Source organism: Hypomesus transpacificus, chromosome 11 (assembly GCF_021917145.1).
Source record: "Hypomesus transpacificus isolate Combined female chromosome 11, fHypTra1, whole genome shotgun sequence".
Classification (NCBI taxonomy): Eukaryota; Metazoa; Chordata; class Actinopteri; order Osmeriformes; family Osmeridae; genus Hypomesus; species Hypomesus transpacificus.
The window spans coordinates 3239983-3267292 of NC_061070.1; the positions used below are offsets into that span (position 1 = coordinate 3239983).

Sequence of the window (27310 nt, forward strand, 5' to 3'; positions counted from 1 at the left end):
TTATGCTAGATTAGTTTATTAGGTTGTTATTCACCGTACATTAGTACATATCACAGCCTATTAAAAGAGCATTATTAATATTGTAAATAACTTTTTTCATATTAATTGCTATTGAAATCAAAACATCTACTTTATAAAAATAAAAAATAAATAAAATGAAGACTGGCATTGTTCAAATGCGTTGGCGGGCCGTATCTGGCCCGCGGGCCGTAGTTTGGGGACCCCTGATTTAGAGCTTTGTAAGTGAGGAGAAGGATCTTTAAGTCAATTCTGAAGGTAACAGGAAGCCAGTGTAAAGTAGCTAGGACAGGACTAATGTGTTCTCTCCTTTTAGTTTTGGTAAATACTCTAGCTGCAGAGTTTTGAATGAGCTGTGGTCTTTCAGTGGTTTTCTTGGGAAGACCAGTAGTCTGCATCATTTTAATGGACCTCAGCAGCTCCCTTGAGAAACCCCGTAGCAGTTTTCATGTTTCTTAGACCTATGGTCTCCTAAACTAACATAAAACTTCCCTCCTGTGATATATGATTTCATCCAGTTAAATACACTGCCCGTTAACCCAATCTTTTCCAGTCTATTGATTAGGATGTCATGATCAATCGTATCAAATGCTGCACTGAGACCTAACAGGATAAGGATAGAGACTTAATTAGCATCAGAGTTTAGTCTGAGGTCGAGCAGTTTCAGTACTTTGATTTTTTCTGAAATCAAAGTACTGACACTGAAATTTTTTCCTGACTGAGAGACTTCCAAGATTTACATTTAGTCATTTAGCAGACGCCCTTATCCAGAGCGACTTACAGTAAGTACAGGGACATTCTCCCCGAGGCAAGTAGGGTGAAGTGCCTTGCCCAAGGACACAATGTCATTTAGCACGGTGGGGAATTGATCCGGCAACCTTCTGATTACTAGCCCGCTCCCTCACCACTCAGCCATCTGACTCCCATGATGTTATTTTCTTCAAGAAAGGAATGTAATTGGACTAATACTATATTTTCCAATACTTGGAAAGTATTAAGAATGGAAGAATATTAAGGATATTAAGTATGGAAGATTTGATATTGGTCTGTAATTTGCAAGTATACTGTTATCCAATTTGGGCTTCATTAATAGACGCTTTCTATGCTAACTGGTATGGTAGTTTGGCTGTCGGGACCCACCTCCCATCGTCCCAGTCGGAGTTCCGCTCAGCAGGGCAGGAAGGCCCGGACAATGCTGCTATCTGGCACAACGTCGGTGCCGGTCATATCTGAACTCACCGTCCTGTTTACCAGCAGACTGACGTTCAGAACAGCCCTCACACCAGGTCAGCATGGGCAGGAAGCAGACAGACAGGGAGGAGTGAAGGAGAGGGAGGAGTTAGGGATGGGGGAGAGGAGGGGGGGGGGGAGGGAGGAGAGGGGAGGGAGGAGTTAGGAAGGGAGGGAGGAGAGGGGGGAGGGAGAGGAAGGGATGAGAGGGGAGTTAGGGAAGGGAGGAGAGGAGTTAGGGAGGGAGGGAGGAGAGGGGGGAGGGAGGAGGAGGAAGGGATGAGAGGGGAGGGAGGAGTTAGGGAGAAGGGAGGGAGGGGGAAGGAGGAGAGAAGGGAGGGAGGACAGGAGGAAGGAGAGGAGCTGTATGCTAATCTTTATTTGTAATACTGTACCGTACTGTATGTTATCTTGGACCAAGACTCACACTTACAAACACACCACCGCTGTACAATCATCTCCAAAACCTTGGTAAGGATTTTATTGGTAACTGAATTACATTTCTCTTTTATACATATTTCATAAATGATACAGGATTTTACATTTTTCTTTTTTTTGCCAACATTACAGCATCCGATGTCAACGAAAAAAGAAGAAAAAAAAAACTAGGAAAGAGGTCAGAATGAAGAACCAAACCAAGTAAATCCTGTCAGCTGCTTCACTCTCGAAACATCTCCTTGTAGCGCACACAAACAGAATGGAAATTCAAAAGATAAACACGCAACCAAAACTTAAGAGTTTGGGGGAGGAGGTGGGGGACATACAAAAAGAGAAGGGATGAGTGGACAGATGGACGGAGTGGAGGTGGAGAGGGTGAGGTGCAGCAGAGATGTTGTTCCTGCGCATGCTGCCAACATACAACAGGCAGCTGGAGTGAAAGGTCAGAGGGCATCTCTAACAGGGTCTCTGGACGGAGAAGATGGGGGGGGGGGCACTACCCCTCTTGGAGAGGGGGAGGAAGGAAGGATGGACAGGGGGAAGAGTGGGAGGGGACAAGGGGGATAGGGTGAGGGGGCAGGGGTGAGAGGTGAGGGGGCAGGAGTGAGAGGGCAGGGGTAAGAGGTAAGGGTGCAGGGGTGAGAGGTGAGGGGGTAAGGGTGAGAGGTGAGGGGGCAGGGGAGAGAGGGTGCATTGGGTTGGCTGGGCACTAGCCAGTTTTGGCAGGGCAGATTCTATCGACATGGCAACAAGACCGCCCTGTCCTTAACAACTACTAACAACGTTCTTTAAATCATCTTTGCAATATTTTGATAAATCATCTTTTTATTTTTACATAATTTCCCATGTAAACAGACATTCATGCAACACCCGCATTATAATAAAGTTCCCTATATTTGATATATTTCATTTAAAAAAGAGAAACAAAGAAAAACAACTCAAAGAAGAAGGCAACAGAAAAAGGCAATAAAAGGTGTATGATATGACAGGAAGTCTCATGCAGAGACAGACAGGAAGAAGGAAGTAGGATGAGGAAACATGGTGAACCTAGACTCAGACTGCAGACATGACTCCAAGGAAACCCCAGGACTATCCTTACTGTGTGTCAGTGTGTGTGTGTGTGTGTGCGCCTATCTGCAAACACAGCCTTTTGTGGAGCAGAGGGATTTAAAGCTATTGATTGTTTGAGTTGGGGTCGAAGGTGACGTAGATTTATACCAACATCGATCCAGAGCGATTAGGGAGAAAGGATTCATGGACGTGCTGATCTACACCTTCATGCTCGCTCTCGCTCTCTCTCTCTCTCTCTCTCTCTCTCTCTCTCTCTCTCTCTCTCTCTCTCTCTCTCGCTCTCTCTCTCTCTCTCTCTCTCTCTCTGCAGCCTCAGCAACAAATGTATAAAAGTAATTAAATTTAGATTGTTTATCTGTAGAACAGCACCTACAGTCGCTGCGTTTCCCTACAAGACAGTCACCCTGACCTCTGGAGGGCTCAGCTGGACCCCAGGCCTGGAGGGGTCTGTGGTACAGCAGGTCCCCAGGCACGTCCAGAGTGAAGCTTGTCTGTAGCCTGGAGGACACCAGCTAGCTAGAGGAGCGAACCTTGTAAACTATGTAGCTCATCATAACCACACACGAAGCCAGCTGTTTCCTTGGAGATTAATATGTCAACGAACCATATGCTGAGTATACAGTACACATTTAAATACACACTTGTGTGTGCACAGACGCACACTGAATGATGATGTTCCTAGGGACTAGCCAATGGGAGGACAGATTGTTGGATTTTGCTTCCTGCTTTCCATTGATGTAGACTTGTTTAGCTTTGTTAACCGAGTTAGGATCCTGACATGAACCACACTTTAACCAACCCCACCTACCCTACCCTCCACCAACCCCACCTACCCTACCCTCCACCAACCCCCACATACCCTAAACTCAACCACCCCTAACAGGAAGAGGTGTACCTGCTCCTTCCCTGACTGAAACTAACCATCCCCAGAATGGCAACAACATTGATATGGTGTTTGACCAGGGTCTGATAATGTGAATGATAGAGAATGATATCCAAAATAAGTACAAAACTGCAACTATACTCCTTCCTACACATTCACAGGGTTCTAGTGAGGGGCATTTCTAGCATGCATGCAGCCTAGGTTAGCTTAGTTTAGCCTAACCCTGTCAAGCCTGGCCTAGCGTAGACTAGCTTAGTTTAGCTTAGCCTATCTTAATTCAGTTTAGCCTAGCCTAGTTAGCCTAGCCTAGCGGACGGGAGGGAGCTCTGGCCTGGCTGAAGGACGACTGCTAAACTATGTTTAGTAGTTATGACTCAGCCCTCAGGATGTTCAAGGCGAGTAGAACACGAGTAAAACATGAGATGGTCTAGTGATTGGAGTCATTTCATGGCCGGAGGGATTTGTTTGTATGGTAACACTCCTTATAAACTCTGCAAGTCTGTCTACATATTAGTGAGCAACATAGTGTTTGTAATGTTGATGGTAAATGTAGTAGTTTGTGTTTTTGTGTGTGAGAGTCAGAGAAAGATAGCGAGAGTTAGAGAGAGAGCGGGAGAGACAGTCAGAGGGTGTGTGCGTGTGAGAGGGGGAGTTTGTGTCAGAGAGAGAGTGTGTGTGTGTGAGGGAGAGAGGGCAGGACCATTGATGAGACTCCTACAGGACTTATTGATATTGAGGTGAAGCAGATGTGTCAGTACCTGCATGTATCTGTATCTATCTGTCTGTAACTATTGACAACCAGAGCTCCACCCCCTACTGAAAATAAACTGGTCTCTCTACAGCTCCTTTGATTGTAGATATATTTAGATAGATATATATATATATTTATATTCATAACAAATATAGTATGGCTTTCAAAATAAAAAGCGCCAAAATATTTTTTTGGAATAAAAGAACCCACAGTGATGTTTCCGTTGGCTCTCCTCTCCCCCTGGCGAGGGGCGGAGCTCTACAGAACGTCAAAAGGAAGAGGAATTGACGCCCTCCATTTCCTGTCAAGGCGGAGACAAACTGCTGATAGGGCGGCAGGGTGGGATGGGCAGCAGAGTCTGGCCAATGGGAGGGCTAGATCTGAGCCAAAGTCACGTGGATGGTCTATCAGAGTCCTCCATGCATGCTGGGGGCAGCGGCTAGCCACAGGAAGTCCTTGTAAACTTTAATTCATGGGCTGAAGTCCCTCCCCAGAGCTCTGCCTTGCCCAATCAGAGGATGGCTGTGTGTTCCAGAGCCCAGTCTTGTCCAATCAGAGTAGTGCTGTAAGTGTTGTCGGGTAGACAGCTTCAGAAGACTGTTACTGAGGGCCTGGCCTTCCACTGGTTGTCCCTAGCATGTCACACACACACACACACACACACACACACACACTGCCCCTCTGTAAGCCGCCTCTGCAGTATGAATCTTCAGTTGTATCACTTCCTGTCTGGCCATGGTGACTTTCTGCCAACTGTCCCTTCATCATCTTCATCATCATCATCATCATCTCCAACCTCAGCCTTCAGAGGGATGTGTTTCTTGTCGTCGTCCTCCTCTTCATTGGTTTAGCTTGCAGTTGCGATGGTCAGTCAGGAAGGATATCTCTTCCTAACCTCATAAGGGACATGTGAGGGGGGTAGGGGGGGGGAGGGGGAGGGAGACAGAAAGCAGGGAGAGAGGGGGCTGGAGGGAGGAGAGGAGGGCGTCATCAGTCCTTGCTGGAGGTGATCTGCTGGACAGGGAGCTGCAGCTGGAGTGGGTCCCTCAGACGCTTCAGATCCAGCTCCACCTGGAGGAGAACACTGTTACACCTCTGTTCTACCAGCTCTGTACCTGGAGAACCCTGTTACACCTCTGTTCTACCAGCTCTGTACCTGGAGAACCCTGTTACACCTCTGTTCTACCAGCTCTGCACCAGGAGAACACTGTTACACCTCTGTTCTATCAGCCCTGAATGTGTATGTGCATGTGAGTGAGTGTGTGTGTGTGTGTGTGTGTGTGTGTGTAAGCGTGTGTCATACCTCAGCAACATCCTCCTTGAGTTTGTTGTACTTGTCCACATCAAAGCGAGTCCTCTTCAGCCCCTTGTGGAAGAACAGCAGGTACTGTCTGTCCCTGGCGTCAGGGTAGATGTACTCCTACACACACACACACACACACACACACGCCATCAGGACACACTCTAGACTCAAACATTCTGTGATACTATGTGTATACTTTACGTGTGTGTGCGTGTGTTTGTGTGCCTGTGTGTGTGTGTGTGTGTGCGCGTGCGTGCGCACTCGCGTGGTACCTGGCGTGTGAGGACAAAGTAAGAGTACATGGCCATGGCGGTGCCGTAGGTGATGAAGTATGTGACCGGCTCCATGATGTCCCAGGAGTACTCCCACCAGGTGAGGCGTGCCAGGATGCCAAACTGGGTGGCCATGTAGGCCACGCCCCCCCACAGAGCCCAGGTGGTCCGCCGCTCCGCCTTCCGGCTCAACTCCTCCTTCACCTGCACACACGCACACACACACACAGGGCACCACACAGCACAGAGACAGAGACGCATGAATTTGGGCCACTCTCATTCTGAATCCTTGGCATAAGCAGTAGAGTAGAGAACAGTAGAGTACAGTAGAGCAGAGTACTGTAGAGTAGAGCAGAGTAGAGAAGAGCACAGTACAGAGGAGTAGAGTTGAGTCCAATAGAGCAGAGTACAGTAGACTACAATAGAGCAGAGTACAGTAGACTACAGTATACTACAGTAGAGCAGAGTACAGTAGACTACAGTAGAGCAGACTACAGTAGACTACAGTAGACTACAGTAGAGTACAGTAGAGCAGACTACAGTAGAGTACAGTAGAGCAGAGTACAGTAGACTACAGTAGAGCAGACTACAGTAGACTACAGTAGAGCAGAGTACAGTAGAGCAGACTACAGTAGACTACAGTAGACTACAGTAGAGCAGAGTACAGTAGAGCAGAGTACAGTAGAGTACAGTAGACTACACTAGAGCAGAGTACAGTAGACTACAGTAGAGCAGAGTACAGTACACTACAGTAGACTACAGTAGACTACACTAGAGCAGAGTACAGTAGACTACAGTAGAGCAGAGTACAGTAGACTACAGTAAAGCAGAGTACAGTAGACTACAGTAGACTACAGTAGAGCAGAGTACAGTAGAGTAGAGCAGAGCACAGTAGAGCAGAGTACAGTAGACTACAGTAGACTACAGTAGAGCAGAGTACAGTAGAGTAGAGCAGAGCACAGTAGAGCAGAGTACAGTAGACTACAGTAGACTACAGTAGAGCAGAGTACAGTAGAGCAGACTACAGTAGACTACAGTAGAGCAGACTACAGTAGACTACAGTAGAGCAGAGTACAGTAGAGCAGAGTACAGTAGAGTACAGTAGACTACAGTAGACTACACTAGAGCAGAGTACAGTAGACTACAGTAGAGCAGAGTACAGTACACTACAGTAGACTACAGTAGACTACACTAGAGCAGAGTACAGTAGACTACAGTAGAGCAGAGTACAGTAGACTACAGTAAAGCAGAGTACAGTAGACTACAGTAGACTACAGTAGAGCAGAGTACAGTAGAGTAGAGCACAGTAGAGCAGAGTACAGTAGAGCATCTCTCCTCCCCAGACCTTCTCTAGAGGGCGGAGCTCTGAGTTGAGGTCCTCCAGGCGTCCAACCAGCTGCCTCTCCTTGCTGAGCTGGTGCTCCTCGATGTGCAGGGTGGTGTACAGCTGCTGCACCAGGAACTTCACATCATTCAGACGCTCTGCATCCTCATGGGCCAGCAGCTCTGCGCACACACCAGCACCCTCAGGAGGGGGGGGGGGGGGGGGGGCTGTGTGTGTGTGTGTGGGCGTGTGTGTGTGGGCGTGTTTGTGTGGGGGCGTGTGTGTGTGGGCGCGTGTGTGTGCTCACCTCTCCGAGGAGGTCTAACCAGGTGTGTGGTGTCGTTGATGACCAGATTGAAGTCGTCCAGCAGCAGGATGTCTATGCCTGTAGACGAGGCTATCCTCGCTCCGTCTGGAGGGGGAGTCACTCAAAGGATTACGTGTGTGTATGTGTGTGTGTGTACCTGTAGAGTAGATGGCCTGTGTGTGTGTGTGTGTGTACCTGTAGAGTAGATGGCCACCCTGTCGATGCCCCTGTGTGTGTGTGTGTGTGTGTGTACCTGTAGAGTAGATGGCCTGTGTGTGTGTGTGTGTACCTGTAGAGTAGATGGCCACCCTGTCGATGCCCCTGTATGTGTGTGTATGCGTGTGTGTGTACCTGTAGAGTAGATGGCCTGTGTGTGTGTGTGTGTGTGTGTGTACCTGTAGAGTAGATGGCCTGTGTGTGTGTGTGTGTGTGTGTACCTGTAGAGTAGATGGCCTGTGTGTGTGTGTGTGTGTGTGTACCTGTAGAGTAGATGGCCTGTATGTGTGTGTGTGTGTGTGTGTGTGTGTACCTGTAGAGTAGATGGCCTGTGTGTGTGTGTGTGTCTGTGTGTGTGTGTGTACCTGTAGAGTAGATGGCCTGTGTGTGTGTGTGTGTGTGTGTGTACCTGTAGAGTAGATGGCCTGTGTGTGTGTGTGTGTGTGTGTGTGTACCTGTAGAGTAGATGGCCTGTGTGTGTGTGTGTGTGTGTGTACCTGTAGAGTAGATGGCCTGTGTGTGTGTGTGTGTGTGTGTGTGTACCTGTAGAGTAGATGGCCTGTGTGTGTGTGTGTGTGTGTGTGTGTGTGTGTGTGTGTGTGTGTGTGTGTACCTGTAGAGTAGATGGCCTGTGTGTGTGTGTGTGTGTGTGTGTACCTGTAGAGTAGATGGCCTGTGTGTGTGTGTGTGTGTGTGTACCTGTAGAGTAGATGGCCTGTGTGTGTGTGTGTGTGTACCTGTAGAGTAGATGGCCTGTGTGTGTGTGTGTGTGTGTGTACCTGTAGAGTAGATGGCCTGTGTGTGTGTGTGTGTACCTGTAGAGTAGATGGCCTGTGTGTGTGTGTGTGTGTGTGTACCTGTAGATTAGATGGCCTGTGTGTGTGTGTGTGTGTACCTGTAGAGTAGATGGCCTGTGTGTGTGTGTGTGTGTGTACCTGTAGAGTAGATGGCCTGTGTGTGTGTGTGTGTGTGTGTGTGTACCTGTAGAGTAGATGGCCTGTGTGTGTGTGTGTGTGTACCTGTAGAGTAGATGGCCTGTGTGTGTGTGTGTGTGTGTACCTGTAGAGTAGATGGCCTGTGTGTGTGTGTGTGTCTGTGTGTGTGTGTGTACCTGTAGAGTAGATGGCCTGTGTGTGTGTGTGTGTGTGTGTGTGTGTGTGTGTGTACCTGTAGAGTAGATGGCCTGTGTGTGTGTCTGTGTGTACCTGTAGAGTAGATGGCGTGTGTGTGTGTGTGTGTACCTGTAGAGTAGATGGCCTGTGTGTGTGTGTGTGTGTGTACCTGTAGAGTAGATGGCCACCCTGTCGATGCCCCTGTCCTCCTCCTGCAGCTGTTGGAGGAGGACGCCCACACAGTCACTCAGGGGCTTCAGGGTGAACTGGCAGCGCTCCCTCCTCGACGGCAGGCACACCGAGACCACCGGCAGCCCATTCTGGTACACCACTGTCACCTCTGAGGACACACACACAGTCAGTCAGCACACAGGACACACGCACAGTCAGTCAGCACACAGGACACATACACACGGTCAGTTAGCAAACACACACACACACAGTCAGTTAGCACACAGGACACACACACACACACAGTCAGTCAGCACACAGGACACATACACACACAGTCAGTTAGCACACAGGACACATTCACATAGTCAGTCAGCACACACACACACAGTCAGTCAGCACACAGGACACACACACACAGTCAGTCAGTCAGCACACAGGACACACACACACACACAGTCAGTCAACACACAGGACACATACACACAGTCAGTTAGCACACAAACATGCAGTCAGTCAACACACCCGACACACACACACACAGTCAGCACACAGGACACATACACACAGTCAGTTAGCACACACACATGCAGTCAGTCAACACACACGACACACACACACAGTCAGCACACAGGACACACACACAGTCAGTCAGCACACACACATGCAGTCAGTCAGCACACACACACAGTCAGTCAGCACACAGGACACATACACTGTGAAAGAAGTTTTGGGCCTATATGTACAATGAATGTGTTTCAGGAAGAAGCTTGATACAATGTATGTTAATTCAACTCCATTTGGTAGAGATACCACCTGTAGTTTTATAAACACCTAACTAGGAGACATGAAGTCTAAGAGACGTGAAGTCTGGGTGACCTGATAGGGTTCTTGTCACCTGGGGGGAAGAGACAGTTGGTCTGAAGAAAATGTGGATTCAACTGTATTGTTCTAAGGAGTTAACCAATTACAGAAGAGAATTGGTATAGCTTCAGGTCTGTAGGGTGGACCAATGACTTTTGAGAACTGTCGTATCTATAAAATGGTCTGTTGAAGAATGTTCTGGGGGGTTCAGGGCCATCAGCTGAGTAGTGCTGGTGGGCTGGATTCTCCCGGTTCCATTCTAGAATGCTAGATGGAGCTGTATGGAATTGTCTTTGTGTTATTGTCTTATGTTTGTGTGCTGATGATGTTATGTTGGTAACGTTATTATGCTTAAACCTACGTCAAATAAACATTAACTCTATACTTCACCCAACTTCAGCTTGAACAATTGATTGTCTGCAAAAACTACCACGACAACACAGTCAGTCAGCACACACACACACACAGTCAGTTAGCACACACACACACACAGTCAGTTAGCACACAGGACACACACACACAGTCAGTTAGCACACAGGACACACACACACACACAGTCAGCACACAGGACACACACACACGGTCAGTTAGCACACACACACGCACAGTCAGTCAGCACACACGACACACACACACAGTCAGCACACAGGACACACACACACGGTCAGTTAGCACACACACACGCACAGTCAGTCAGCACACACACACAGTCAGCACACAGGACACACACAGTCAGTCAGCACACACACACAGTCAGTTAGCACACATGACACACACACACAGTCAGTCAGCACACACAGTCAGTACACGCACATACAGTCAGTTAGCACACAGGACACACACACACACAGCGTCACCTCAGGACAGACACTTTTGCCATGAACACAAACACATCCTCACCACAGAAAACACACATTTTTATATTGTATTTAGGTGCAAGCCAACAGGCACCAAATACACTTGGCTGCAACTGAATATGAATTACAAAAATATGCTTTAAACCGGTATGGTATAATTGCAAAACAAGCTATTGCGATCTTGCTGAGCTTCATTAAACAGCATTCAGTGACTACACCCTGAATTCCGGAAAAGTTGGGACGTTCTTTTTTTAACATTTGAATAAAATTAAAACTAAAAGACTTTCAAATCACATGAGCCAATATTTTATTCACAATAGAATATAGATAACATAACAAATGTTTAAACAGAGAAATGTTACACTTTCATCCAATAAATGAACTCATTTCAAATTTGATGCCTGCTACAGTTCTCCAAAAAGTTGCAAATGGCTGAAAAAGCAAGACATTTGGAAAGATTCAGCTGGGAGAACATCTAGCAACTAATTCAGTTAATTGATATCAGGTCTGTAACATGATTAGCTATAAAAGGGACGTCTTAGAGAGGCAGAGTCTCTCAGAAGTAAAGATGGCCAGAGGTTCTCCAATCTGTGAAAGAGTGCGTGAAAAGATTGTGGAATACTTTAAAAACAATATTAGTCAATGTCAAATTGCAAAGGCTTTGTAAATCTCATCATCTACAGCGCAAAACATCAAAAGATTCAGAGAAACTGGACATGTCACTGTGCATAAGGGACAAGGCCGAAGACCTTTATTGGATGCCCGTGGTCTTCGGGCCCTCAGACGACACTGCATCACTCATCGGCATGATTGTGTCAATGACATTACTCAATGGGCCCAGGAATACTTCCAGAAACCACTGTAGGTAAACCCAATCCGCCGTGCCATCTGCACATGCCAACTAAAGCTCTATCATGCAAAAAGGAAGCCATATGTGAACCTGGTCCAGAAGTGCCGTCGTGTCCTGTGGACCAAGGCTCATTTAAAAGGGACTATTTCAAAGTGGAACAGTGTGCTATGGTCCTGACGAGTCCAAATTTGACATTCATGTTGGAAATCACGGACGTCCGTGTCCCGTTATCAGCGTTCAGTTCAAAAGCCAGCATCTCTGATGGTATGGGGGTGCATAAGTGCAGACAGTATGAGCAGCTTGCATGCTTTGGAAGGCACTGAATGCTGAAAGGTATATAAAGGTTTAAGAGCAACTTATGCTCCCCTTCAGACAACGTCTATTTCAGGGAAGGCCTTGTGTATTTCAGCAGGCCAATGCAAAACCACATACTGCAGCTATAACAACTGCATGGCTTCGTCGTAGAAGAGTCCGGGTGTTGAATTGGCCTGCCTGCAGTCCAGGGGCCTCATGTCTAAAATGATTGCGCAGCTTTCATACCAGAACATGGCGTACGGCCAAAACTCGAAAAGTACCTACGCACAGAAATATTCACATGTATAAAACCGGTCGTACGCCAGGTCCTTTCCTTTATAAATCACAATCAACGTGAGATTGACGGCACGTGAACAAGCCACTGACCCCGCCTTGCCTCCTCCCATAAATGAATATGCAGATGGGTATAAATGAGGTCATTGCTTTGTCGGAATTACCGTACTTCTTCAAATAAACGCCGCCCTCTAATAAACGCTGCACCAAAAATAAACGTTATTTAATAAACGCTGCAGCGTTTTTTGAAGAAATACGGTGACTGAGATCGAGGTTCTAACAACAGAGGTGGAGGCAAGAAAATGTGTCCTGTTTGGCGGCCTGTCATCAGGTATTAGCGACTAAAGAAAGTCAGCCTTTCTTGTTTTTAACCTGTAGCACCCAGATTTAGCTAAATGTAAAGTGCATTACAAATAAAATCATTATTATTATTATTATAGGGACATACTACATGCTGTGGGTTCATAGAACCGGACCATGGCAGAAATTAAGAAGAAATGGTGTTAAAATGATGTAAAACTTTAAATGAAGAAACGAGTGGTGGCGCATCGTAACAGCATGGCAGCTATAGGGTTAGCATGACATGCATTTCCTGAGTGATTTTGTCGTTCGTTTGACACCCTCAAGTTTAACAGAAGTTATTAAGTGGTGGCGGCTTAAACAGAAGGCTATATAGTATTTCCCATTTTGGGTTTTGATGTGATTTGACGTTTTTTGAATAGTCAACATCATAAACGTAGTAGTGTAAACTTTATTCTGTAATGTTTGGTGAGTTTCGGCACTTTTCAGTTAGAATTTGCCATGTTACAGAGCCAGACAAGACTTTGCGGACAGTCTGCACATTCTCTCGTCAAGTAAATCTTTATACATCACAAAGTATGCGTGAAAACCAGCGTACGCAAGCTTTTTGTGCGTACGCAACGTTTAAACATGAGGCACCAGATGAGGGTCCAGCAGCACCAGAGGCTGAAGAGAGGGCTACTGTGAGGGTCCACTTCCACCAGAGGCTGAAGAGAGGGCTACTGTACTGGACTTTCAAGGAATAAAAAAACAGGTCATCAAATGAACTTGAGAAGTGATGGGTCAAAAACTATTGTAGCATATGTGACGATTCGCTAGCTGGTTGTACTAGATCAGTCACCAAATACGTTCCCTCAGGACAGCATGCTGAGATGCTGAGACGGTAAATTGCCAGTAACGCTTCAGTTGTATTAGGTTTTCAGGGAAGCCAGAAAACTAGTAGGTACACTGGCGTTCTAAGATATCAAAAGGTATAATAAATACTGTTTACTTCAAAACAAAATTATAACACCAATCGAAGAAAACCACAGGCGGTATTCTGTATTCTGGTTCCACTCTGTGCTCCGCTGTTGTCCTTCACATTTCCCCCTGTCTTCACCTAATCGGGACCTCCCAGGAGAGGGTGCCCACGGCCCCAGTATTCCACCTGACCCGTCACACATAGTGCATCTCTGACTGCTCGCATCTCGTGTTCTGAGCTGAGAGCATGTCCACGTTGTCATAAATACAATATGAGGGCTGAGAATATTGTTTAGATACTGTAAATGATTGCGCGAGCGCGCACACACACACACACACACACACACACACACACACACACACACACACAAACAGGAGATCCTTAAAGGAAAACACTCAGTGGAACCACTTGTCAACAAGTCAACCCAGTACCCCCGGTCCTGATCCAAACAACCGAGCGAAGCGATCCTCCCGAACTTCTGCAGCTCCACCTGTCTGCATTAGAAGCAAGTCCCAGCAGGTGTCATCGTGAGGGTTTACCGGTGGTGTGTTTGGAGCGCAGTACCATCTAGCACCAGTAGGCAGGATAACAGGAGCACCTTCAGAGTTCTTTTCAAATTCAATCAAATCAAAATGTATTTGTAAAACCCTTTTTACAAGCAATATCACAGAGGGCGTCACATACGCCCATAGAACTGCCCTTCAAACCGCTCTTCAACACTGATGAGATGACTTGCTATTCTGTTGCCGACACAAACCCTTAGTCCTTCTTGCACACGCGCACACACACACACACACGATTGTCACCATGGAGATCCCCAGAGTTTGGAGAGAGGTGAGGGCCATCTTTAGCCCTGCTAGTGAAACAGCCCTGCTGTGTCACAGCCCTGCTAGTGTCACAGACCTGCTAGTGTCACAGCCCTGCTAGTGTCACAGCCCTGCTAGTGTCACAGACCTGCTAGTGTCACAGCCCTGCTAGTGTCACATCCCTGCTGTGTCACAGCCCTGCTGGTGTCACAGCCCCGCTCGTGAAACAGTTAGCAGGAAAGTTGACAGGCAGGAAGACAGTGTGACTTATATCTTTAGTCACGCACACATGTGCACATAGAGACCACACACACACAAACTCAATGCATCAATCTCTGTCTCCTTTGTCCCCTTGCCTCGGGCAGGAGGGATCCCCCCCCCACACACACACACACACACCCCCTGTCACCCCGTCCTTCCCACCCTCTCTAAAGAGACCACTGTGTCTGCCCCCCTCTGTAGGTCTCACTGCCTGCCTGTCTGTTTCTCTATATCCCTCCCTCTGTCTCTCAATCTCTCCCCCTCTTTTTCAAATCTCCCTCCCTCTTTCTTCCTCTTCATCTGTCCCTCCTCCCTCCCTCCACTCACCTTCAGATGGAGCAGAGGAGCTCAGTAGTCTCTGTCCTTGCCAGTAGGGGGCGCCCCGCAACACCTGACCAGAGAGAGAGAGAGAGAGAGAGAGAGAGAGAGAGAGAGAGAGACAACATCAGTCAGTGAACACACACCTACAAACACAGACAGATACACACAAACACTACACAACGACCAAGTAGTATACTTGTAACACACCCAACCAAGATACACACACACACACACACACATCACTGTTTTATACCAAGGCAAAGAGAGCAAAGCCCCACCGTCTCCAGCAATATGCAACATGATGACATCATTAATTATAAATAGAGGGACTCAATAAACTGATCTACATTACTATGAAGCTGAACAATCCAGAACATGTACTTACACACACACACACACACACACACACACACCTCCGTGCACAGAGGCAGTGACCTGTACCCCTGACAGAAAAGGGGGGTACATCTCCTCCTCTCTCCTCACACTCCGTCTCCCTGCTCCTCCTGCTCATCTCCTCCTCTCTCTCCTCCCCCTCTCCACCCCCTCACTTCCCTATCTCTCTCCCTCTCTCTCTCTCTCTCCCTCCCTCTCCCTCCCTCTCCCTCTCTCTCCCTCTCTCTCCCTCTCTCTCCCTCTCTCTCCCTCTCTCTCCCTCTCTAACAGAGTATGTGGGTTTCAGGGAGTGTCCATCTGGACTCCACATGTTTAGAATGAGGGCAGAACACGTCATGCTTCTTCTGAGAGAGACAGAGAGAGAGAGGCAGAGAGAGACAAAGAGAGAGGCAGTGAGAGAGAGGGAGTGAGAGAAGGAGGCAGAGAGAGAGGGAGACAGGGAGAAACAGAGAGAGGGAGGGTGAAAGGGAGGGAGAGACAGGGAGAGGAAGAGAGAAAAATAGAGACAGGGAGAGAGAGAATTCAATTGAATTGAGTACGGAGGAGACGGAGACAGGGAGAGATAGAGAGGTAGGAGTGTGAGGATGAAGGGAAATCAATGTCAGCAGGAGAGAAGAAAAGATTCCTGAAGATTCAAGGAAACACACACACACACACACACACACTGACACGCACACACAGACACATACACACACACTGACACACACACACTGACACACACACTGACACACACACACACTGACACACACACACTGACACACACACACACGTGTATCATGGTGACAGCAAGGCAGTCTAGAGTGGTGAAGCTACCTAGCATGCACTGCAACTGTCTTCTGAGAGAACCTGCCCTGAACCAGCTTGTCTGTTTGTGTGCGTCTTGGTGTGTGTGTATGGGGGTTGTGTGTGTGTGTATGGGGGTTGTGTGTGTGTAGGGGGGTTGTGTGTGTGTGTGTGTTTGTGTAGGGGGGTAGTATGTTTGCATGTGTAGGAGGGTTGGGTGTGTGTGTGTCTTGGTGTGGATGTATGTATGTATGTATGTGTGTGTGTGTGGGTGTGTGTGTGTGCAACATTTGGCCCTCACCCCGAACTCTTCTCTAAATAGTCTCCTCCCCCTCATAAAGACTCCTCCCCCTCCTCTCTTTAAATAGACTATTACTGTAGTCAACAGCCTGCACACATCAGCACAGTGAAAATAACACACACACACACGCACAAAAGAAGCTCTCCATGCCATGCTGAACTGCCCACACACACACACACATCACCAAATCTGTACAGCAGCTCCTCTTCAGCTGTTGTGCTCACTCTCACATTATTGCTTACACACACACACACACACACACACACATTCACTCCCTCCCTCTCTCTCCTTTTTTCTCTCACCATCCCTCCCTCCCTTTCTCTCTCCCCTCCCTCCTCGTCTCTCTCTCTCTGCAGCAGCTGTGTTGTGCACAGTAACTGGATCCCCTGAAGACAGCAGGTGTGTGTGTGTGTGTGTGTGAAGGTTTTGTACTTTAGAGGATGACAGGTGTGTGTGTGTGTGTGTCATTGTAAACCGCCTGGCTCCATTCTGTCCTGGGGCTGATAGACATTAAGTCACTGAGGCGATCATGTAACAGGAGCCAGACCCCCACACTCCTGGCCCCAGCCAGCCCAGGACACACACTCCCTCCTGGGCCAGCCTCAATACTCCAGTCCCAGGCTTGGTGATGAAGGCCTCAAAAACAGAGGAAACTGCCACTTCCAACTAGTGGCTGAGCCGTGGGCCCGGTGACGCAGGCTGGGAGAGGGGACTACTCTGGCCTGCCAGTTAGCGGTGGGGTTAGGTAGGCCCCACGGTACAGCTCTGCATCAGGGCTCTCCCTGTTGCCAGGGGAGGTTGTTACTTGGGAATCTGTTACCAGGGGAGGTTATTACCGGGGGGGTTATGTTGTGACAAGTTAAGATTAGTCAGTGTTTACTGTAGAAGATGAAAGTGATTAGTGTTGAGGATGATCGGTGTTGAGGATGAGAGTGATTAGTGTTGAGGATGAGAGAGTGATTAGTGTTGAGGATGAGAGAGTGATTAGTGTTGAGGATGAGAGAGTGATTAGTGTTGAGGATGAGAGAGTGATTAGTGTTGAGGATGAGAGTGATTAGTGGAGGATGAGAGAATGATTAGTGTTGAGGATGTTTCTGCTCAGGGTAGAGGTGGAGAGCTCTCTCTCTCCCCTCTCCCTCTCCCTCTCCCTCTCCCTCTCCCTCTCCCCAGACCTGCTCTCTCTACGTCTCTAGATCTGTCCAGGGTGTCGGAGCCAGACAGGGAGGGAACAGCAGGCTAAGGGAGGGTTAGCACCTACAATGCAACACTGTGTGTTGGTTCACACAAGGTGTTAGACAGCATGGTATTTGACACACACACACACACACAGACTTTCCCCAGGGAAGCCAATGTTTTTCCCAAACGAGGATATACCAACCAGCCTAAAACTGGTCCGCCTTGTGCATGTGTGCATAAGTGGGCCACAGGCATTACCAGAGCCAAGCCCCTCGATCCCATGACACACAGTCTGAAATATTAAACAGAAGACCGTCAATAGTACAGCAACCTTGGAATCAATGTCAGAGAGGGAGAGAGACAGAGAGAGAAACAGAGAGAGATTGAGAGAGAAAGAGGGAGGGCGAGGGAGAGAGAGGAAGAGATGGGTGGAGAAAGAGAGAGGCAGAAGGAGAGCGAGAGAAAGGAAAGGGATAGAGAAGGAGAGATGGGTAGCAGGAGAGAGAGAATAAAATTGAAAAGACAGAAAGCAAACTGGTTCGAGTAGAAGAGGTAAATAAGGATAAATGAGTAAGAAAACACTATGCGTGTCTCTCTGGGTGTATATGTGTGTGTGTATATGTTTGTGTGTGTGTATATGTTTGTGTGTGTGTATGTGTGTGTGTATATGTGTGTGTGTGTGTGTGTGTGTGCAGTCTGTATTCTGTAATGGATTCTTCCAGTGCAAGAAAACGTGCTCAGGCTAGCCATGGGGTGTGTGAGAGAGAGAGAGAGAGAGAGAGAGAGAGAGAGAGAGAGAGAGAGAGAGAGAGGAGAGAGGAGAGAGGAGAGAGAGACAGAGACAGAGACAGAGAGACACACACACAGAGAGAGAGAGAGAGAGAGAGAGAGAGAGAGAGAGAGAGAGAGAGAGAGAGAGAGAGAGAGAGAGAGAGAGAGAGAGAGAGAGCAGATGACAGCATGGGAGAGAGGGAGGGGGGGGAGTGCTGATGACTGCAGTAAAGGAATCCCTGGTCTAGAGAGGAGGGCTACCCCTCTCTCTCCCTCTTCTTCTCTCCCTCTCTCCATCTCCTCCACGCTAGTCCCCATCCCCCCATCTCTCCTCTGCACTGCGCTCAAACTTCCCCCACTGTGTGTGTGTGCATGTGTGTGCATGTGTGTGCACGTGTGTGCATGTGTGCGCGCATGCTTGTGTATGTGTGTTGGTGCTTGTGCATGTGTGTGTGTTCATGGACAGTATATCCGAGCAGGTTCATTCATGCCCTACATCCACTTTGCATTTCAGTAAGCAATACACACACTTTACTTGCACGCACGCACACACACGCACAAACGGACAGAAACATACACACACACACATCATTGCACACAGAGACACACACATGCAGAAACACACACACACTGATGTCCTTAGGTTCATTAATCTTGGTTCTACTTGAACGCTTTTCGTGAGGAGTGGTTTTGTAACAGTGATCACACTCACAGGTTATCATAACCCTTACAGCTTCTCTGTATCAGTGTGTGTAAGTGTGCACTAGGGATGCAACAATACAGTTCAGCCCCCGGTTCAACACATACCATGGTTTTCTGGTCGGTTTTGATCACTTGGCACAGTGGTTTTGTTATTCTGTGCACAAGCGGATTGGAAATCTCAGTTTTCATTGTTGAGCTGCATCAAAATGATCATGGTAATTGAACCTTTTGTTGTCACAGAAAGTCACATCCCCGCGACTTCTCAGAGCTTGTAGCGACTTTCTGGTGCCTTTTTTTGGGCAACAGTGGTAGACTCACAGCCACACACAAACCAATACGGAGAGAAAGAAAAACGCATGGAAATTCTTTAAAAGCAAAACCGAGAAAAAAAACAATTCACAAGCGTGTATTGAAGCGTGGATGTCGTACCGAATGGTTGTGTGTTCTCAATGTGTGTGTGTGTGTGTGTACACAGGCAGGGAGAGTGAGGTTGTGCTCTGTCTTTCCAGGAGACTGCTCCCCTAGCTCCCTGCCATCCATCAGAGACAGCCACACTCCATAACACACACACACACACTCCATAACACACACACACACACTCCATAACACACACACACACACACTCCATAACACACACACACACACACTCCATAACACACACACACACACACTCCATAACACACACACACACACACCATGTTGGCAGGACACACACACCCTCTCACGAGCAAACACACACACCCTCCTAGTGTGTCACCACTGGTGCCCCCCCTGCAGAGTCATCACATCGTGATTTACCACCTGGGGAGCAGAGATCAATGAAGGCCCCAATCACCATGGAGATCCCCAGGTTGGAGAGAGGTGAAGGTCCTCACACAAAACACACATACATACACACACACACACACACATACTGCATTTGTACTGTATGTGGGTGTACTGTATGTGTATTTGTGTACTGTATGTGTGTGTGTGTGTTGCATGTGTGTTATGCTCACATCTAGGATGTGCCTGTGTGTGTGGGGAGTATGTTAGTATGTGTGTGTGTGTTGCGTGTGTGATCAGACATTGGCAGAGTGAAGCTGTGTGAATGTGCGTACAGCCAGATGGTTAGCCACTGAGGCCTGTGTTAATGTCTGTACATCACGCAATCTCTCTCTCTGTCTCTCTGTCCTGTCTCTCACCCCCGGCTCCTTCCATCCATCTTTTTCTCTTCCCCCTCCCTCCCTCTCTCCCTCTCATCCCTCCTTTTTTCCCTCCTCCCTCCCTCTCATCAGTAGCGGCCGGGCCTTTGCAGAGGACTCCCCGCAAATTTGGAACTCGAGGCCACTCCCCTCTAGCCTGGCTCTGCCCTCCTATGTACTTCCGCTCAATTTGGATTTTGCTTCTGTACTAGGGGTCTGGGAGTTTGACTTTAAAGTCGGTTTTCAGAAACAAATTTTTTGTAGGTCCAATCAGCGAACAGAGGTAATGGACGATGACGAGAACGATGACGTTAATGTTGTGCACTAGTTTGAGTAGTTCAGTAATGGCGGCGGAGAAATATGCGAGCGAAGCGATTCTGCGGTTGTGGCAACGCTGCCGAATATCCATAAATTAAAGCCGGAGCAAGAACATTCCTTGCTGAGTTTTGTTGGTGGCCATGATGTTGTGGCCCTCCTCCCTACAGGGTTCGGGAAAAGTTAGATTTTCCAGCTACGGCAGCAAGCTCTGTTACAGTAGTGGTGAAGGAGTTGGCTAAGGCGAACGCTTGCGATTGGTTATGGCAGATCAGAGTGGTTCTGGGCATATCCAATAGTTTTAAACTTCAACAGAGTACCCGCCTTCAAGGAAGTTAACGCTTATCAATGGAGTGATCCCAGACCCTCTGTACAAATGAAATGTACAAGGGTCTGGTTAGGACCAGGCTACCTCCCCTCCCCCCTCTCACTCAAAATGTATCTCCATCTATTATCTTATACCACTGCCAATACACCAATTTTCACCCTACGTCACACGACTGTCAACTGCGCATGTCGGTTGCAAAAGACGAACTTCTCCCGGGTATAATACACTTGGAGTGTCGATCAGGTCATCATATATCTCTGTTCACTGGATTACAGGGCTTGACATTAACTTTTTGAGGCACTTGTCCTTTGGACAATTACGTTTACGTTTCACTTGTCCATGCACAAAAGTCACTTGACCCCGATACCTTGAAATAGCCTGACCAAGTGATCGACAAAACTAACCTGGCTAACGAAGGTCGCTTTCTCAGGCAAATGACGAATGAAACAGGCTCGGTTATAGAAATCCAAGATGCTGGCTATTTTCAGCAGGCTCGTATCTACAAAAGGCAGCCTTCCCTGACATTTTTGGTGTCGTGAAATACAACATTGTGCCAGTGAGCGACCCGAGTCTGACTCTGAGGCTAACGTCAACACAGTATAACGCCGTGAGACGCAGTCTCACTCAGATTGCCAGTTTTACACAAATCACAAAATAATCGAACCAGCTGGCTAAAAACAGAATTCCCATATCTCTTGAATGATGCCCTGCTTGACTTTTTTTGGGTGTAAAACCTTTTATGTAGAATTGACCGAACTGTAAAATTATGAACTTTGTGACATGATGCGACCAAGACAAGACACTGGCTACCGCCTAAGACAATGCGGTCTACCGGGCGACATTCTCACTCAAATTTCAAGACCCAAATCAAAATTCCAGTGATAGATCAATTGGGAATCGCTTTCTCTCTTAAAGTCTGTCCTCCTCGACCTTTTTGGTATTTTTAAATCTAACTATTTGTATTATCCATGTGGTCCTTTTGCCATTATAAATGCTATCCTTTCCCGGTGTCATGTCCCTACTGGTTCCCAAACTAAATGGTTCCCCAGCTGTGCGTGCACCATGCACCTATCTGTCTACCTCTATCTCCAGATTTGTCACAAATATATTACTGGAGATTTTCAAGTCGGATCTCATATTTGCCGCGGCAAATATGAAACTAGGGCTATAGGCTACGTGCGCACTACATTAGACTACCATTTGCGACAAAATAAATGGAGACAAAATAAAACATTTGCAGGCTCGCATGAAGTGGGATTCGATCGCACTAGAGCAAAAACACATAGCACACCGAAGTCCTTTGCCTAAGACTGCGAGCTATACCAGCTCACAGCTGATGGCCAAATCGTTATGTATTCACTACGTTTGCCTTCAGGTAACATCTTGATTTGGCTTCTTCTGAACCAACTGGTTCCCATAGACACTACCCGAATGTAGGCTACTAATCACGTATTTGGGGTTGTTTCGAGGCATGGCCGTATTTACCACGACATCACAGCTCGTTCTGACTCCACATATAAAAAAATCATACTAAGAACTTTGCTGCTAACCCAGACAATACGATCAAAATAGCCTATGCGTAACTCTTTGAAACACAAGATGGGTCTATTTGTTTCCTTTTTTTTTTTTGATACACGGCCCTTGGGGTATATGGGGTCCCCCCAGCCTCGCGGGGTCTGCGGGGGCTTCCCAGCCGTCATTGCCTCTCATCCCTCCCTCTTTTCCCCCTCCCTCCCTCTCTCCCTCCCTCCCTCCTTCTCTCTTGTCCCTGTATATCATCTCTTCCTGTTCTTGCCCAGAAGTAAATATCCTCCATTTATACACTACGGGTAATTACAACACATGACACCCCACCCTATTCGCTCTCACGCTCTCTCTCTCTGACAGAGCAGGGCAATCAATACTGCTGAATAAGCAGTCCTCTCCATTCTTCCTACCTTCTCCATCTCCCTCCAACCCCGTCCGTCCGTCCGTCCGTCCCTCCCCATCTTTCTCCATTCTTCCCTCCCTCCCTCCATCCTTCCCCTCCCTTGCTCCCTCCCTCTCTTAAAAGTTAGTCTCTGCAAAGCGTCTGGCCACCTGCAAAGCACTGCAGGGTCAGTCAGGGTTAGGGTCAGTCACAGTCAGGGTTAGGGTCAGTCACAGTCAGGGTTAGGGTCAGTCACAGTCAGGGTTAGGGTCAGTCACAGTCAGGGTTAGGGTCAGTCACAGTCAGGGTTAGGGTCAGTCACGGTCAGGGTTATGGTCAGTCCTTCATACTGTCACTAGTTCGGAGTGTGTGTGCATGTGAGTGTGTGAGTGCTCCTTTCCTGTGCCTATCTTTCAATGTCTGCATCTTACCATCTAAATGAGATCAGATTTCAATTCTTTCTAAAGGGCTTCCTCAGTCGTTTACTCACCCAGACAGAGAGAGAGACAGAGAGAGAGACAGAGAGAGAGGGGAAAAAGGATTTCTCATTATTATGACGATGGAAGTTGTCAAGCGAAGAGAAGAGCATCGATTGGATCATCAGTCACGCACTGAATGGTAGCCATGGCCACACACACACACTTTAGATCTTTACACTAATCTTATCATGTTTGGATTTGAAGTCTGAATAGATGTTCCCCCTGCTCTCCGGCACACAATCATAGACTTGCAAGACATGCTAAACATTCCAGACAACATGACATTTCCCCCACAAATAATAACTGAATGTATCTGCTGACTGTTTCCCATGGCCATATTAAGCTAAGGTCAGGGGGGCTGTCCTTCCTGATTCTTGGAATTGGAGGACATGTGGTGTCAGATTTTGTTCTTGTTTGTGGACCTCAAATGAGCTCCCTTCTTCTCCCGTTCTCCTCTCATGTTCTCCTGTCCTGTTCTCCTCTCATGTTCTCCCCTCTCCCAGTGGTTAGAAAAGGGGAGGTGTAAGGGAGGAGGCAGAGTTATGGGTATTGAGCTCTTTGTCCATCTATGTGTTTATACTTCATCAGACCAAATGGACACTGTGCTACTGAGATGTGCTGACTGATAAGATAAGAGTGGGACAGATGGTAGCGACAAAGAGACAGAGCCAGAGAGCGAGAGAGAGAGAGAGCCAGAGAGAGGGAGCCATAAAGATACTGTAGAGAGAGGGAGAGAGAGCGAAATGGGGAGAGAGGGAGAGAGAAAGAGAGAGAGCAGTGTTCCCCATCAGCTTGTGGACAGCTCTCGTCCCGGGGGTGTTGGTCTCAGCTCCCACTGCCGAGGCGGTGAGAGGGGGGAGAGAGGAAGTAGAGGGAAGAGAGAGGAGAGGAAGGGAATATGTCCTACTGATGCCTTGAGTCTTGATTTCTTGCTCTCACTTTCCCGCCATCTTCCCCCTCCACACACACACACAGATCAGCTAATGCACTGTTATCCAGAGCAGAGGAGGAATAGCAGCACTCAAGGAACAGATATCCTGTTCTCATCATAAAAGTTTCATTCCAAGAAAGCTGCCAGGGACACACAAACACACACACTCTCTCTCTCTCTCTCTCTCTCTCTCTTAACCTTGAGCTGATCTACTTAACATAATGACTCCATTTGACTTTATCCAACATGGCTGAACTTGGGAGACCAGCAGTCTGGCCTGAGGCCAAGGACCAAATGAGAGACCCCCTGGACTGCTTTCAACAACAACTTTATTGAGACAGAAACAGTGATGAGCTGATCACAGCAAGCTTTACTACTATAGCAGCTGAGTAGGCCATTTTAATCTGGCGGGGGTTTATACACGCGTAGCTGTTGATCAGTAGCGCCGCGCGGGGGGGGGGGGGGGGGGGGGGGGGGCAGGGGTGTTCTTCCGGACTTCGGAAGTTCAACGTAAGAAATGAAACATATATGATGTAATTTCTTTGTAATCCAAAATAATGCTAAGTGTATGGGTATTTTTCCAAGTAGGCCAATAACTGGTCGAAACGTGTGGTGCATTGAGTGGACAACTCGCCGTGTTTTGAGTGGGCCTCGCGCCATTTACTGAGTGGGCCGGTCTGATAGTATAACACCCGGGCCACCTTTTCCCCCCCAGTCCGCCCCTGCCTATGGTGTTTCCTTATGCTGGAAACCGAAGCAAAACGATGCACTCCGTTTTCCGATTGAACGTGGCCCTGGTGTGGAGCAGGGGCATACATCTCCACGGAAACCAATAGCTAGCAATAGCAGCCAGCGCTACCAGTCACCACAGTAGAGATGGAGGTGGTTTAGTAGAGGTAGAGGTGGTTTAGTAGAGATGGAGTAGGTTTAGTAGAAGTGGTTTAGTAGAGATGGAGGTGATTTAGTAGAATTGGTTTAGTAGAGATGGAGGTGATTTAGTAGAGATAGAGGTTTAGTAGAGGTTGTTTAGTAGAGATGGAGGAGGTTTAGAAGAGGTGGATGTGGTTTAGTAAAGATGGAGGAGGTTTAGTAGAAGTGGTTTAGTAGAGATGGAGGTGGTTTAGCAGAGGTGGAGGTGGTTTAGTAGAAGTGGGGGTGGTTTAGTAGAGTTGAAAGTTTAGTAAAGATGGAGGTTTAGTAGAGATGGAGGTTGATGAGAGATGGAGGTTGATGAGAGATGGAGGTGGATGAGAGATGGAGGTGGATGAGAGATGGAGATTGATGAGAGATGGAGGTTGAGAGATGGAGGTCGATGAGAGATGGAGGTGGAGATTGATGAGAGATGGAGGTGGATGAGAGATGGAGGTGGAGATTGATGAGAGATGGAGGTGGATGAGAGATGGAGGTGGAGATTGATGAGAGATGGAGGTGGATGAGAGATGGAGGTGGATGAGAGATGGAGGTGGAGATTGATGAGAGATGGAGGTGGATGAGAGATGGAGGTGGAGATTGATGAGAGATGGAGGTGGATGAGAGATGGAGGTGGAGATTGATGAGAGATGGAGGTGGATGAGAGATGGATGAGAGATGGAGGTGGAGATTGATGAGAGATGGAGGTTGATGAGAGATGGAGGTGGATGAGAGATGGAGGTGGAGATTGATGAGAGATGGAGGTGGATGAGAGATGGAGGTTGATGAGAGATGGAGGTGGATGAGAGATGGAGGTGGATGAGAGATGGAGGTGGATGAGAGATGGAGGTTGATGAGAGATGGAGGTTGATAAGAGATGGAGGTTGATGAGAGATGGAGATTGATGAGAGATGGAGGTGGATGAGAGATGGAGGTGGATGAGAGATGGAGGTTGAGAGATGGAGGTTGATGAGATGGAGGTTGATGACAGTTTTAATGGTCAGAATGTGCCAACTACAACACACCCTTTGTGGCAGACTTTCTATGGTTTCTAATTTTCAAACTCCAAGATCCAGTCAAAGCCGTGGGTCTAGTGAGCAGGTGGTGGATTACGCACTTTTGATACTCCAAACTTGAAAGAATATAATCCATTTATTTGGCTCCAAAAAGTTGAACATAAACGAGTTGTAAATGTATACAATAAAGCAAAGGTAAAGACGGTAAACTAAAAAGGTTAAGATTGTACCGAAAAGTGGTCAAAAAGCGTATCTGTTACGCTCAACGTTCAAGGTAATGACCAATTTACCAATTATCCTATAGTTCAATCAAATGATTGTCCGATATGCAAATATAGAAACAATACTTCATATAGAAACACCAATCACATTTAACACAACCAAAGTAACCCAAGGCAAGTGCAAACTCTACAGTCGGACAAAACTGTCCAAAACGGCTACAACACCCTTATTACTTCCCCGTGTCAAGTTAACACTCAGCAGTGAGACTTCACACACACACACACGCAGGCACTAACCTGTGGAGCCAGGGAGGTGGGCGTGGAGCAGAAGAGAGCAGAGCGGGCAGCTGATCGTAGACCATGTGCTCTCCTGACTGGCTGGTGGGGGAGGAGGGGGGACGACTCCTGTGAGAAGGAGAGGAGGGGGGGGGGAGGAGAGGGGGGAGAAGGGGGGGGGGGGGGAGGAGGAGAGGGGGGGGGGAGGAGGAGAGGGGGGGGGAAGAGGAGAGGGGGGGGGGAGGAGAGGGGGGAGAGAACTTTAGAGCAGGTGTCGGCCTTCAAAGTGTGCTATTTCAGTAAGGTAACATTGTGTCAAAAGGTGGTAGAGATAATTCAGAACTTGAGAGAGAGAGAGAGAGAGAGAGAGAGAGAGAGAGAGAGAGAGAGAGAGAGAGAGAGAGAGAGAGAGAGAGAGAGAGAGAGACTGTGATCTACCTTGTACAGGACACAGGAAGATATATAACAGGCAGACAGAGGGAGAACAGAAAACAGAGGAAGAGAGAGAGATGTGTTGTGAAGTGTTAGTGTTGGAGTGTGTGTGAGCGTCCGTGTGCTATGGTTGTGTGTGTGTGTGTGTGGTAAGAGATTTAAAGCACTACGGCCTGTCACCACGACGACCATCACCATATCAACAGGCCTCTTGTGACCTTGTTGCTACAGCTACTCCACTTTGATAGCGCACACATATACAGTGGCTTACACACACACA

The 27310-nt window shown here is 47.7% G+C and overlaps 1 protein-coding gene across 1 annotated transcript in view; it reads right to left on the reverse strand.

Moving 5' to 3' along the window:
• Positions 1–4262: 4262 nt before the first annotated feature.
• The window catches only part of mcu (mitochondrial calcium uniporter), a 45674-nt gene continuing 22626 nt past the window's right edge, over positions 4263–27310 (reverse strand). Inside the window, exons 2-9 of the mRNA XM_047028712.1 lie at positions 26620–26727; positions 14911–14974; positions 9095–9265; positions 7598–7702; positions 7312–7472; positions 5967–6170; positions 5695–5811; positions 4263–5462 (exon numbers count right to left, since the gene is read on the reverse strand). Coding sequence (XP_046884668.1) covers positions 5382–5462; positions 5695–5811; positions 5967–6170; positions 7312–7472; positions 7598–7702; positions 9095–9265; positions 14911–14974; positions 26620–26727 — 1011 coding nt within the window. The 3' untranslated portion in view covers positions 4263–5381. The remainder of the gene's footprint in view (positions 5463–5694; positions 5812–5966; positions 6171–7311; positions 7473–7597; positions 7703–9094; positions 9266–14910; positions 14975–26619; positions 26728–27310) is intronic.